This window comes from Nasonia vitripennis (genome assembly GCF_009193385.2).
Source record: "Nasonia vitripennis strain AsymCx chromosome 2 unlocalized genomic scaffold, Nvit_psr_1.1 chr2_random0006, whole genome shotgun sequence".
In the NCBI taxonomy this organism is placed as follows: Eukaryota; Metazoa; Arthropoda; class Insecta; order Hymenoptera; family Pteromalidae; genus Nasonia; species Nasonia vitripennis.
The window spans coordinates 308,700-324,109 of NW_022279613.1; the positions used below are offsets into that span (position 1 = coordinate 308,700).

The 15,410-nt window shown below is 39.1% G+C and overlaps 1 protein-coding gene across 3 annotated transcripts in view; it reads right to left on the reverse strand.

Moving 5' to 3' along the window:
• The window catches only part of Pgam5 (phosphoglycerate mutase family member 5), a 175,836-nt gene that overhangs the window by 11,267 nt on the left and 149,159 nt on the right, over nucleotides 1-15,410 (reverse strand). Inside the window, exon 5 of one of the 3 annotated variants that reach the window (XM_031925158.2) lies at nucleotides 14,269-14,325. Within the exon in view, the coding sequence (XP_031781018.1) occupies nucleotides 14,292-14,325 (34 nt within the window). The 3' untranslated portion in view covers nucleotides 14,269-14,291. 3 annotated transcript variants of the gene reach the window in all.

The window sequence follows — 15,410 nt, forward strand, 5'->3', positions numbered from 1 at the left end:
ACAGCACACGGAAAAGGTAGTTGCGATGGAGTTGGAGCAATAGTAAAGAGAGAAGCTACAAGAGCGAGCTTACAAGCTGCAAAAAATAAAGCAATTCTAGATGTTAAAGCTCTTTATTCATGGGCTAATGGGCGATCATTCAATATAAAATTTTTCTTATACACCAAAAAAGATCACGAACAAACTCGTCAATTCCTAACAAAGAGATTTAAAAACTGTCCACCTGTCACAAACATACAAATGGGGCATGGATTTATCCCAGAAAATAATGAAACGTTGAAAGTCATGCATTACTCAAATGCCAATGAACCTAGGAACAGAGTAATTTATGATATCGGCGAAAGCCATTTATCGCCAGTAAAAACTCCACGAACGAGGAGCCAGAATTGATAAGAGTGCACAAAATAACATTAAAGATTGATTCATTTGGCTAAATTATATACTTTTTTCATCCACGCAGGCATATACATATACACAGAACAATAGAAAAATGTAAGTGCAAAATCCGCAGACAGATAATTCTAAATCTAATAGACCGGAAAAATATAAGATTAATGTGCACAAATACTGATTCCGATAATACATTTATAACAATTTACCTCACAAACACCCATATCGATATTTTAAATTGATCTAAAATCATTTGTTGCGGTAAAATTGGTTTAGTGGCGGTATAATGTCCGCCATTTTGGATCCACCATTTAAAATTTTGAAATTTCGAGGTCAAGCTAAGCTTCAATGACCCCGAAAACCCCCATATCGATACTTTAAACTGATCTAAAATCATTTGTTGCGGTAAAATTGCTTTGGTGGTGGTATAATGTCCGCCATTTTGGATCCACCATTTCGAATTTTGAAATGTCGTAGTTAAAATAAGATTCAGAGACCCTGAAAACCCCCATATCGATACTTTAAACTGATCAAAAATCATTTGTTGCGGTAAAATGGGTTTGGTGGAGGTATAATGTCCATCATTTTGATTCCGCCATTTTTGATTTTGGAATTCCGTCAGCATTGTCAATAATATGTCCTATCATGAGTTGTACATGCTTTTTGGTGGGAAATTTCACAAATTAGAACATTTTTACTATTGTTTTTGTTGAATGTGCTATGAAAACGTGGGTTTCAGGCTCCATATTTTATGCGCCACATTGGATTTTTGAAAAGGTCAGAACTTTTTCAAAAGCCCTTGACCAGACGATCATTTTGAGACCTCAAACGTCTTGTTAGGTTAACCCAAATTTTGGATGCACTGATGGTCCGGAAACGTCCCATATATAATTAGACATTTGTATAACATATATTTAATTATTATACTAAACATATATAATACATTAACCAAAGGATTGTAATGGGGTGTAAATTCGATCAACGAATAACGCGCTAAACAAATAGATCGCGTTCCCTCGATGCGGCGGAGGACTCCTCTACGCCCGCGAAACACCTCCGTTGCATGCAGCTGTTTCAGCTGCCTCTGTTTTGCTGGGTCTACGTGCCACCTGGCGCGTGCTCGGCTACTCAACTGCGTTAGATAAGTACTAATAAATAACGCCCGCGGAGGCGGCAGTACTCGCAGGAAGGAACAGGAATCGGAAGTAAACGAGCGAGGTTTAGAAATGACGAAAAAGCAAGTAAAATAATAAGTCTAAGTTATATTTCACTAGCACGTCAAAACGCGCGCACGGGTGATATACACTCTCATGCACACAATCACAGTCACCGCGCGCCACACAAACCTTCACGATCTCGTCGCCGACGCTCCTGATCCCAGACAGACTGCAGGACTAGACGTTGCTGGACCGCTAAGCAGGGAGATCAGGAAACCCGAACTCCGCGTCGCACTCACACACAAGATATATCGATCCGCTGGACACAGCACAGCACACAAGATCACAAGCGAAGTCCTGTGTTTACTTTCCGAAGGCCGAGAGCTATCTAAGCGCGCACCTGAAGGATTAGCCCGCGCGCGCGCTATCTCTACCTCTCTCGCTCTTATTCGCGAATGTTTTTCCTCGCGCGTGCGAGTCTACCCTGTTTCGTCGTGGCGCAGCGGTACTCATACCGCTACGATTTCGCCACGGTGCTCAACTCGTTACAGTATATAATTTATTGTAATGTTTGTTTAAAACGAATCCCTAGTGCAAATTTTAAAATGTACTAAAACGTAAATAAATGTAACAAAACGTAATAAAATGTAAGATACTATAATAAAATATAAAAAGAAATATATAAAAGTTTACAATTTTGTTGGATTTTGGACCTTTCGTATGTTTTATTACATTTTCTTACATTTCCTTACTTTTTATGGCGATTTATTACGAATTCTTACTTTTATTTTCATTTGATGACGATTTATTACATTTTCTGAAATTGACATAAGTAACGGTATCTTTATGTCTTACGTTTTGCTATTTTTTTACATTTTTTTACAATTTGTTACGTTTTTTTAAACTTTCTTACGTTGTTTACACTTTCTTACATTTTCATATATTTTCTTGCGTTTTCTCGCATTTTTTTACGTTTTCTAACATTTTCTTACCTCTTGTCACATTTTCCTATATTTGTGAATTTTTAAAAATAATTGTACAATATTTTTCGGTATATATTTAACCCTGGTAGAAAATCACCCATTTATGGCCGTAAAGGCAAAAACTGGCTAATTAAAATGTGAAAAAACTGGACATTTCAAATTTTCTAAAAATAGCGATATCTAGGGCATTTTTTATGACTGAAAATGATATTTCATGAAATATCAATAAATCAATTAATTTTTCGGATGTAAAATACAAAATTATTAATATTTAGGCGTAAGCTGAATAATTTGAATAATTCAAACATATGGCGAAGCTCGTAGGGCTTGAGTGGAACAACGTCTGCGTGGCTCAGTCGGCTACGGCGATCGTCCGTACTTATTTGGCCTCGTGCAGGGTGTGGGTTCAAGTCTCTGGTCAGACAGAATTTTTTCTGATGTAAAAAATTATTCTATACTTTAATTTAAACTAAAAACTCGAATCCAAGCCTGCTGGATACCATTTTCCAATTTTAACCTTAAACTATGATAAAACGTGTTACCCAGCTGTGTTACTCGACCAACTATACAACTAAACAAGAAAACTGCTTAGTTCTTAGATTCCATTCCAAGAACTGCCCATTAAGTGGGTTACAGATTCTACCAGAAAAATAATTTAAAAATTATCAAAATTTGTACGAATATATATATTTATTTATTTACTACAAAATCATTTATTTATTTACATTACAAAATGTAATAAATAATTTAATTCGTATATTTACCTAGGGTACCTTTAACTAATCGAATAACATAAAACTCACATTTATATATTGGTATTATCATACTTGGACGCAATATTTCAGAACATCTTATGATATTTACATTATCATCGTCTCCTATTTGTTGTTGACAACAAAGCATATGGTCAACTGTGACATCACTATTACTAAAAATGAAATGATCTTCTACTGTTAATTTAAGATAATTTACAAGTTTGTCATAACAATTATTATGTCTTACTTTATATATTTTTATGATACTACCATAAACGCCATTGTTAGTCAATATTACAGAATTGTTTACATGCATCGGGATTTTGAAAATGAACAATAACGATAACCATTATAAACAATTTTGAAGTATTTTGTGCATTCAGTTTGCAGAAATATTAAGAATATTTTTAATACATTGAATTTGTAAACAGTCTAGTATTGCAGTTTTTTCGGAGCCTAGTAAACAACAATCATCTATTTTTTCTGATTTCTTTGTAACTCTTGAACTTGAACTTTTGTACTTAATTTGGAATAAAATCTTTCTGTTCTAACGCAGGCAGTTCTTGATAAGTTAATAATCTGTTTACAATTTGTCGTATTATTCTATAATTACATTTTTTCATTTTTAGGATTAATCTATTTTGATTTTCAAGTGGAAATGTGTTATCTGCCCACAACGGATCCCAGTTGTTCACAGTGTCTGTTAAATGCTATAATAAATGTACATTATAATGCACATAATTTTTTCCGTAAAGTTTTTCCATACCAAATACAAATTTTATGAGAAAGACTCTCGTCTCTTCTTAAAATTCACTTATAATGGAGTCTTCCAATAATATATTCATTGATTTAACAAAAAGACACCCATTAGCATAATACTTTTTACCTAAGACTTCTCGTAAACAAACTGAAGAATAAATAATCAGCCAACTTAACCATTCTGACGCAGTCCATTGATTTCTTTCCATAATACTTCTACGAAATTTTGCAATACAATAAGGTGATTGAGGTATAATTCTGTTACACCAAATAGTATCTCTTTAGTAATACTGAAGTGTTTCAAATTTATTAAAGCAGATACTCTCCAAACTCCTGTAACATCACCTGATTTATTTAAATGTGGTGGTATCATTTGCATTATAATCGATTTATCAGAGCGCAGAGAAGATACCTCCTTTTGCAATATTTTTGAACGTTGTCTATTCGTTCTGTTGGATGTTCACAATAGGTGCAGCCAAAATGGCAATTAAAAAAAATGTAGCAAACTGTAAAAAAACGTACAAAAGATCCAAAATTCAACAAAAACGTACAGAATGGTACAATTTGTTATATTTTATTACATTTTATTACACTCCATTACATTTTTTATTTCCACTAGGGATCTATCTCCGGCTATAAGTTCACTTTATCCTTGAAACTACCTTTCTTAGGGGTTAGGGTAAACCGGAAAATGACCGGAAGTTGACCGCAAGTAGACCTGAAGCCGACCGGAAGTGAACCGGAAGTGAACCGTAAGTAATCGGAAAAAAATATAAAATGACCCGGAAGTGACCGAAAATAACCTGCAATGAACCGGAAATATACCGAAAATGAACAGAAAGTGACCAGAATTATGTATATTTGCTGAAGTACTCCTAAGGGGTGAATCGGAAATTAAACAATAAATAATTAATAAAAATTTGAAAGAGTTTTAGAAGTATTATTCATAAACTGTAAATAATGTTGTAACCTTTTATTATATATATATATATATATATATATATATATATATATATATCTTTATATATATTTTTTTTATTTCAGTGTTGGAATATCAAAATATTTAAAATTAAGTACAATTCTAATTTCATCTAATACTAATAATCTTAATATAACTCATTTTTAAAAATGTATATTTAAATAAATATTTAACGCAGTATACAGTTGAACACACTTCAACGTTAATGTGACAATTAAATTTTAATAATAAGTAACAGCTATATAAAAAAAAACGAATCAATTATCTATTGATTTATTATCTGTGTATTTTATAATATCTTATCTATTGATCTATTATCGATAAGGTATTATAAAATACTATACTGTTTAAATCAAATTTTCGTTTTGATGAAGTTTTTTTTGCTATTTTGATTTCATAAATATACAAGGTCATTGTTATCCACATCCATCGGTATGATTCTTTCAAAATGATAAATTTAATTATCAGTTGTTTTAACAGCTAAACTTATTATTTATCTATAATATTTTCTGATTGATTTTTAGCAGTTACTTTTTCATTATGTTGGCTTCTAAAAGAGTTAATTAATGATTGCTTCATTTTCATGATACTCAGTTAAAATTCTAAAAAATTAAAGCATGAAAAGCAAAAATTAAAAAACTGAAATTATCAATTTAAACAATTTCTAAAACGTGTTGAATAAAAATGTTGAATTAAAATATCAGGAAATATAAAATAAGAAAAGTTCAGAGTATTTTTGTTATAAATTTAAATTTAAAATTTATGTTTTTGACTGTTATAGTTTTTTAATATTTTCAGTTTCAAAATTTTACCTTCTATCATAAATCAATGCGTGATTTTCGTGTTTCAAATCAAGACATAACTGGATAAGTGCAATTATAAACTCTTGTAATAGAAAAGAACAATTATACAAAACTTGGAAACTAGAACCAAAGAATGAGGCTCTAAAGTAAGAATATAAAAATTATGAGAAAATATAAAATAAATTTATCAAGACGCCAAACAGAAAAATGATTGTGCTGAGTTTGGAAGAAGCTGCTCGAACCCTAGAGATCTTCGGAGAGTAATAAATAAAAAACTAGGCAAAAAAAAAGAACAGCACCAATTGCATAAATTATTAACACAAATAAGCAGCATAGGGAAAAAATTAAAAACCCTAAAGAAATAGCTAATATCATGAACACATACTTTACTAACATAGGATCAGAACTGAGTAAAAAAATTAAGTAACCTACTAACAAAGCAATAAGACTGCCTAAAAAAAACTCAATATTGATTCTCCTGAATCCTACAAACTACTCTGAAATAGCTGAAATCATTAAAGATATGTCGCTAAAGAGCGGCGGGATGGATAACATTAATAATAAAACAATAAAAAGTTTGTCTAGACATATATTCAATATACTTGTGCATATATTCCGCTGTAACGCACCAACGACACGCACCTACTCCTGCTCGCACCAGGAGTCGCGTCGCGAACCGAAGAAGCAAGATCGGAGTGCTACGCGAAAGTCGAAGTAGGCCAGTACGTATGATGGTACGGCAGTGTTCAACATTTTTCGTAAGAAACAAGCAGTGAAATACATCCTGCGTCCGGCAGTGGTAAGCCACTGCAGATCCCGCCTGTATGAGGAGATGTGCTCATCTCTCCTTACACCATAGATTTGCCGAATCCCCGTGTTCACGAGCCTCTGTAGTTTTAAGTCGAGTTCCTACGTCAGGTCTCAGTATACAAGAGAACAGTAGTCTATAAGGGGAAACAAGAGCGCTTGCACTAAGTGTTAGCGCAATCTGAGATTGGTACTTTTTCTGAAAAAGTAAAGCCTGTACATTAGCGAGTGAGCACGCTTACACACTTGTGAAACGTGCTCCTTCCACGTGAGTTAAGAGTCAAGCACCAATCCCAGATTACGCACAGAAGATTCAAAGCTGACCTGGGCACCCCCAATGTTGATATGGGTGTTAGCTATTGAAGGTAGTGCATTTATGTAGTAAGGAGAGCCCAGGACAATTGCTTTGGTTTTATTAACAGTGAGTTTAAGCCTGTTTTGCGCAGCGCAGCCCATTATCCTCTCAGCATTAGCACTCATCTTGTTTGATAAAAAATCAAGCTCCTCGAGGTGGCATTGACTGTAAATTTGCAAGTCATCCGCATAGATGAGATGGGAAACATAGGAATCAAGGCAGAAGCTGATATCGTTGATGTACAATGCGAACAGCAAGGGACCCAGAACGGACCCCTGCGGGACGCCGATGTTAAGACGACGAGGGGAGGAACGTTCGCTATTGTCACCAACGACGGCCTGCTCTCTCCCAGAGAGGTAGGAGGCAAACCAGCAGATGACCTGCTTTGAGAAGCCGAAGGTGGATACCTTTCTCAGGAGCCTGACGTGACACACAGTGTCAAACGCCTTACTAAAGTCAAAGAGAAGAAGAAGTTTTACTTTCTTTTTGTTTATCCCGGCCCTGGCATCATCAGTTAGCTTAATTAGGCCAGACTGAGTGCTGTGACCAGTGTGGAAGCCTGTTTGAAGATTATCTAGTAGGAGCCTTGATTCAAGGTATTCTGAGACTTGCCTGTGCACCAGCCACTCCAGGGCCTTGGGTAGAAAGCAGAGAAGTGAAATCGGACGGTAGTCAGTCACGGCTGTTGGTGAACTGACTTTGCTGAGTGTGCGCACAAGTGACAATTTCCAGGCAGATGGGAAGCAGGGTTCGCTCAGGGACTGGTTGAAAATATGACTTAGTAAGGGAGCGAGAACCGGCAATGCTTTTGAAATAACAACCTGTGGGATGCCGTCACTTCCCCTGGCCTGGGTGTCAAAGTGCGAAACCGCAGGCAACACGTCCGATTCCGTTGTAGTGCTGAACTCGAAGTGTTCCGGGAGGTCAAGACTTTCCAGGGTGAGAAGATAATCCTCAACGGCAGGGGCCAACGGATCGTTGAAATGCCTGTTGAGTTCATCTATGGTAAATCGAGATGGTAATGGGGCCTTAGTGGCAGAAATTCCAAGATTCTCCAGCTCTCTCCAGATCTCGGTAACGTCGGTCAAGGTAGACAGGCGTGAATAATAATAATTCAGTCTGACTTCCTCGACTTGTTTGTGAGCATAGCCTCTAGCTAATCTGTAAATGCGGAGATCAGAAGCGAGCCTAGAGTCCTTGAAACGCCTGTAAAATCTATCCCTCTCGGATACAAGGTCACGAAGAGCCGTGGTGTACCACGGGTGATGTTGTCGTCACAGTCCGCAATGGGGCGAGATAATTGATGGCGTTCGTTAGGTTAGCGTTAAGTATAGATATGCTTTCGTCGAGTGATGACGTGGTGAGAGATGACCAGTCACATGTGCTAAGAAAGTCCCTTAGCTTCTCGGCGCTGATTCCTTTAAAGTTTCTGTAAGAGTATGTGTTAGGTACGTGGCGTGGAATCTGTACGTCGAGAGTGGCCGTGATAAGGTCGTGTCCGTTGATGAAAGGTGCATCTGTCTGCCAGTATGACAGCAGGCAATCCTGCTCATCGATTAGACACAAGTCAAGCCAGATGTCAGAATCCTGTTTGTGGTGCGTGGCACGGTGGGGAACAGACGAAAGGGAGTTTTCATCAATGAAGGCCCTGATGAAATTGGCGTCTTCAGATGAGGAGAGTTGATCAGAATTAAAGTCTCCCATTATAACCTTCGTGGAGTAGTTGTGCACGTAGGTTGTTAGCTGGTCTATAAAGTTTGAGCTTTGGAAGAAAGGAGCATGAGGTGGAAGATACACAACCCCCACGAAGATGGGAGAAACTCCCTTTGCCGATACCTCACAAAAAAGATATTCAGGCTTGCCTGGCTTGCCAGGCCATTCACCGTCAGATGATGAAATAACACTAACCGTCAGAGATATATGTATATTGAGGGCCACACCTCCTCCGTTTCTGTTTCTGTCACGTCTGTACAGCAGGTAGTCATCCAGTGAAGGGATAGATGACACCTTGTCACTCAGCCAGGCCTCAGTAACAGCTATTACGTGGAATAGGGAGCGAGTGGATAAGAAAGGCCTGATCATCTCAATGTGACCCGTGAGTGAGTTCGCATTGAAATGACAGACTCTTACACCTTCGGACAGAGATACTTTGAACTGGATGAAGACATCGCAGATGAGCTTGATGGTGGATGTGGTGGAATGAAGTGTGTGTGTAGCAGCTTCATTGTTGAACGATGTTGACGGCAGGTGGAATCCGAGCTAAACAATTGTTCAGCTCGGCGTCGGTGGCGATGACGGTGGCGCGCTCATTATCATCGTTGCAGCGCATAGTCTCCCGTCTCTGACGAAAGTACGGCAACCCTGCCTCTTCTTGGCCTCCAGCCTAGCCCTGGAGCGTAGCTTATGAACGTCTGAAGGGAGCAGCTCATTGATGTTTATGAGCCCTTCATGTTCAGGGCTCAGGGCTTTTGCCTCCTCCAGTAAGGTTGCGTCCAACTCGCTGGTGTGTAGCTTCCGCTTACGGGCTTTAGCGACGACAATTGAGCGTGCGAGCGCGCTAGAAGAGAGGGTGAGTATTCTTGCCTGCTGCTGTTGTTGCAACTCTTGTTACTGATGTTGCAGCAGAGGTGGATTTAGTCCTCACTTTGGGACCCTTGGCGTTGTTGTTGTCTGCACATGAGCGACAAGCAATAATCTGCTTGTCGTTCACCACGATAGCATTGACGTTGACGGTGTTCTGGCACTTAACGTGGTAGTACAGACCACAATATTCACATTTCTTGGGTCTTTGTGCTGTATAGGTTGTCTACAGCTACTGCATTGTTGATGCAGGCACTTCCACGCTCTTCTCGCCGTTTGCACTCATTTTCGTCGATAACTTACTAGCAGTCGGTAAAGCAGATATTCGCAGGAGGATGATAAGTTATTGACGGAGTGAAAGAGTAGGTGTTGTGACTCTTACGGCTAGATGGAGTGTTAGTGAAGAGAACGTGAAAGTACCGACCTCGAACAGTGTGAAAACGCCTTGAGGGTTCTCCCGCTATGCAGTAGATGTCGCCACGATGTTGGTTGCGGAGAGAAAGAGACGCCGTGCAAGTGAGAAAACAAGCCAAGCCAAGCCAAACAGATTTGCAGGTTAGGAGCCATGTAGAAAGTTTGCAGTTGAAAAGATGACAAAGAAAAATTGCAGCCTTCAGCGATTTATGTATCGAGGTGAAGGTTGCAGAAAGGAGCGTGTAACTATCTACAACAGAAGAGGGCCCGAAGGCAAGAAACAGCAGAAAAGCAGTACAAAAAAACGATGGAGCAGCAGAGCTGTCAACTGTACTCACCAGAGAGAGAGAGAGAGAGAGAGAGGAGAGAGAGAGAGAGAGAGAGAGAGAGAGAGAGAGAGAGAGAGAGAGAGAGAGAGAGAGAGAGAGAGAAGAGAGAGAGAGAGAGAGAGAGAGAAGAGAGAGAGAGAGAGAGAGAGAGAGAGAGAGAGAGAGAGAGAGAGAGAGAGAGAGAGAAGAGAGAGAGAGAGAGAGAGAGAGAAGAGAGAGAGAGAGAGAGAGGAGAGAGAGAGAGAAGAGAGAGAGAGAGAGAGAGAGAGAGAGAGAGAGAAGAGAGAGAGAGAGAGAGAGAGAGAGAGAGAGAGAGAGAGAGAGAGAGAGAGAGAGAGAGAGAGAGAGGAGAGAGAGAGAGAGAGAGAGAGAGAGAGAGAGAGAGAGAGAGAGAGAGAGAGAGAGAGAGAAGAGAGAGAGAGAGAGAGAGAGAGAAGAGAGAGAGAGAGAGAGAGAGAGAGAGAGAGAGAGAGAGAGAGAGAGAGAGAGAGAGAGAGAGAGAGAGAGAGAGAGAGAGAGAGAGAGGAGAGAGAGAGAGAGAGAGAGAGAGAGAGAGAGAGAGAGAGAGAGAGAGAGAGAGAGAGAGAGAGAGAGAGAGAGAAGAGAGAGAGAGAGAGAGAGAGAGAAGAGAGAGAGAGAGAGAGAGAGAGAGAGAGAGAGAGAGAGAGAGAGAGAGAGAGAGAGAGAGAGAGAGAGAGAGAGAGAGAGAGAGAGAGAGAGAGAGAGAGAGAGAGAGAGAGAGAGAGAGAGAGAGAGAGAGAGAGAGAGAGAAGAGAGAGAGGAGAGAGAGAGAGAGAGAGAGAGAGAGAGAGAGAGAGAGAGAGGAAGAGAGAGAGAGAGAGAGAGAGAGAGAGAGAAGAGAGAGAGAGAGAGAGAGAGAGAGAGAGAGAGAGAGGAGAGAGAGAGAGAGAGAGAGAGAGAGAGAGAGAGGAGAGAGAGAGAGAGAGAGAGAGAGAAGAGAGAGAGAGAGAGAGAGAGAGAGAGAGAGAGAGAGAGAGAGAGAGAGAGAGAGAGAGAGAGAGAGAGAGAGAGAGAGAGAGAGAGAGAGAGAGAGAGAGAGAGAGAGAGAGAGAGAGAGAGAACTCCACCCATACGCGTACTCGTATCTTGATGATATCATCATCGCGACAGAGACATCTCGAGTACTTAGAGAAAGTGCTCCAGCGAGTGAACGCTTTCCAGAAGAAGAATCGCAGCGACGCCCGATTGATGCATGGCAGGATCGAATGTGGGACTTATCCTAGCTGCGCGAGCAAGCGTCGCAAAGGACGCAGAGCGCGCAAGATGGTCAGAAGCGCTATTATGACGCCCAGCATAAACCGGCGACATACAAAGTAGGAGACCTAGTGATAAGGCGAAATCACGTGCTATCTTCCGGAGCAGAGCAGCGCTCCGCGAAACTAGCGCCACCATATATTGGGCCGTATAAAATAGTGGAGATACGCGGCAGCAATACGTATCGACTGGTCGATGAAATGGGAGAACAAGTCGATCTTGCGCCAGCTGCGCAGTTGAAGCCGTTTTATGCGCCAACGACGGACAAAGAGTCGCAGAAGAGCGAAGAAGATGGCGACGCTAAACCTCCGAGGGATGCGAGCGCAGACGCGGGTGCTAGCGAAGTACCAGCGCAAAGCGAGCGAGACTTTGTCTAGGAACAGAGCGATATTGCGTCCGAAGCGAGCGAAGTCGACGACCGTTCGAAGCAAGCGAAAAAGCCGCGCGCGATCGTAGTAAACCGAGCGAGATCGTAGTAAACGGCTAGGCGTGTGCGACCTACGCCAGAGACTCTCCTAGAGTGGAAGTCGACACCGAGAAGAGGAGGCCTGGTCGCCCGAAGGGTTCGCGCAACGGCGGGCATGCGACGACACCTACTGACCCGTCGACGTCACCGCGAAAAATGCGCGTAAATAAAGCCCAGCAACGGTAGCCACCGTAATAATGTGTTTTTGTTATCGCCCTAGCATCCCCAAATTCCTAGTCGCGGACGCGATGTTCGACAGTTCGGTTCGTCGCGGACGGAATGGATAGAATCGTTATCTGGTCGATAGATCGATTCTAGGGGGGGGGGGGTGTAACGAGTTGAGCACCGCGGCTAACTGGTAGCGGCATGAGTACCGCTGCGCCGCGACGAAGCAGGGTAGACTCGCGCGCGCGAGGAAAAACACGTGCGGGCGGACGTGGCGAGGGACGTTGTTGCTGGTTCCATATATGTATGTGTGTGTGTGTGTGTGTTTCTCTGCGAAATGGAAAATTTTAATTTTTGCCTAAACTTATTTGATATTTTATTCCTCTGCATAACCTTAAATCTTCAGAAAATATGAATTGTTTTCACTTTAACTGTTCCGGACGCAACCGAGGACTACTAGGGATAAGAGTAAATGCGGCGTATTTATTCTTTATTAATAATATATTCTACCTATTAGTAGTTTTAGCGAACGTTTTTCCGTCATTTGGCTCTCATATGCACGAATCGACAAGGCGATTCGTGGCTTCAGGCCAATACGGTTAGGAGTGATTTTATAATCATTCCTAGACTGCCACGACCACCTCTAGGAGTTTTACTCCGCAGATTTTGAGGGTCACTTTCAGTGCGGAGAGGCTAAAAGGGCCGATCTGAGACTGCCAGGCCAGAGAGTCGAGTGGCGGGAGGCGTTCGCGTGAACACATGACTGCGTGTGTATAGCTATAGATATAGAGCTTCGAGTCCCTTCGGTAGTCCTCGGGAAAGCGTCTTTGTTTTAGCGGGCCCAAGTTTTCGGTGGCGTTTAATGAGTAGAGCGTCAGTTCTCGGCGACAACTTGTGAGAGAAGGTCACACCAGGACCTGATCGTTAGGAGATTTCAATAAAGTCATAATATCTGATCAATAATGATTTCACAGTTTATTTTTGAACCTTAATGTAGTCTTGTCCCATACACTAACTATATTGAACACTTGCACTGTAACTGTATATTCATATACTTATCAACATAAATTTTTATACTAAGTGACCTTATATTACACATCATACTTGCTCGAACCAACTTTTTTCACTCAAACTTACTATATATATTAAATATGCTATATTATACACTACGCCTAGACTAAATTTTTAAAATAATAAACTTTTCGATACTTTTTGTATTAACATTAAATCTAAACTTAGTAAACATTTACTCTTACGTGAACCAAACACTTGAATTCATAGTATATCATAGTTTATATATTTATTTTTTTGAAGGCTCACTCTTCTATGTTTTTTCTCTTACTTCTTTTTACATATTTTCTGACTTAATTTTTCCTTTCTTCTGTCTTCGTGAATCTTGTAATCCTTTTACTTTTTTATCACTCTTTTTTATTAAAAGCACTTGTATCATCACAATATATCATTGCAGAGTCCGTATCCTATAAGCCTGTGTACGGTTGATGCTTGTCTTTGTCAACAACTACTTTCTTATGTCGTCCACAAAATTTGTGCTGCGCTGCTGTGGCTGACAGCAGCAAGTCACTTATATTGCTTTCATCGCCATGTATGCATACGTATATACATTTAATATTTACATACTACTTAAAATTTTGAATTGGTGAACGTTTTAATATACTTTTGCGTCTACTTGACACTTATATATGTATAGATATGTATAACATAGATAGACAACTACCGCATCGAAACACAAAGTCTAAAATGATATAACTTTAATCTTACTTGCATTGAACGTAACACTATGCCTCATAATTATATAAAATACAAATGTAAATCATTAACTCAATGACATACAATTACTGCATCACAGAATCGACTTCTTAAACAAATATCGATCAAGGTACTTTATTGAATTTTAACCGTAAACAAATTTTCACGTAATTTTTTACTATAATGAAATATCAATGACATTATACTTTGCAATAAAATGCAACAGAATCATTTATATACAAGATAAATAATAATTTTAATAAATTAAAAACAATAAACTTTACTTGTCAAGAGGCTGATACAAAATTCATCTGCTATAAACATCGTAAACATTGAAGAACCTACAACAATAAAATAAATTCTACTAAGTAAATGCTTAATAGAAAAAGTTTTAAACAATAATTTTTGTTTTTAATCTATAATAAATCACTTATCTAATAATACCATTGAAGTACTTTATTGAAGGCAGGATACGCATACATGGAACACTTGTGCAATTCAACAAATCATATGCATACACGCACATATATTACTAATAATTAGAGAAAATTAATAACTGTTGAACAATATTATTATGCACCAACAATATATGCAATACAATTTACAATTTAAAATTGAAGAGTCAAAACGAACTAAAATCTAAAATACTAACTAAATATGGAGTGTAAACTTCAATATTAAAATCGGACAAAACGATCCGAATCATAAACTACATACATATAACTATAGCATAATACTATTAGTAATCAAAGGCAACTTTACTCCTTACACAATTTGCTAGCATGACTCCATGGCTTTTACGGAGAATCTGAAAATTTTTAATTTGCTAAAATACATTAGCTCATACTTTTAACGCACAGAATAATATAATTTGCTCCATAAATATAAATCTCATTTAACCTTAGTAACAGAATTAAGAACTATTTAGATAAGAACACATCTATTTAAGAGAGAGAGAGAGAGAGAGAGAGAGAGAGAGAGAGAGAGAGAGAGAGAGAGCACACAGTGGCGCTGTCGTCGTTCAACAAGTCCAAAACTATAGGCCGCAACAACGCGACATAAACCGTCATAAGTGTCATACAACATGTCGTAGATAGCAGGACTGTCGTACGTTGCAGTGTCGTACTGTCATTCCGGCTCCGGCATAGTCGTGGCTGCTAGATAGATAGAAGTGTTGCCACTGTATTGACGTAAAATTAGGCCCGTTACACGCAAAAAGGAGCAGAAACAAATAAATACTGACCCACTATGTTAAATAAGTATGAACATGTAGTGCAGCATTTATCAGGAATAGTTTAGTCTGTTTCCTTAGCTGAAATAATGCTATTGCGAAAAAAGCCCCGTTAATTATTATTTTCTAATCGTACCATTAACTTATAAATTTTACACAAATCAATTGTTATTTAAATTCAACATTATTTTTTGC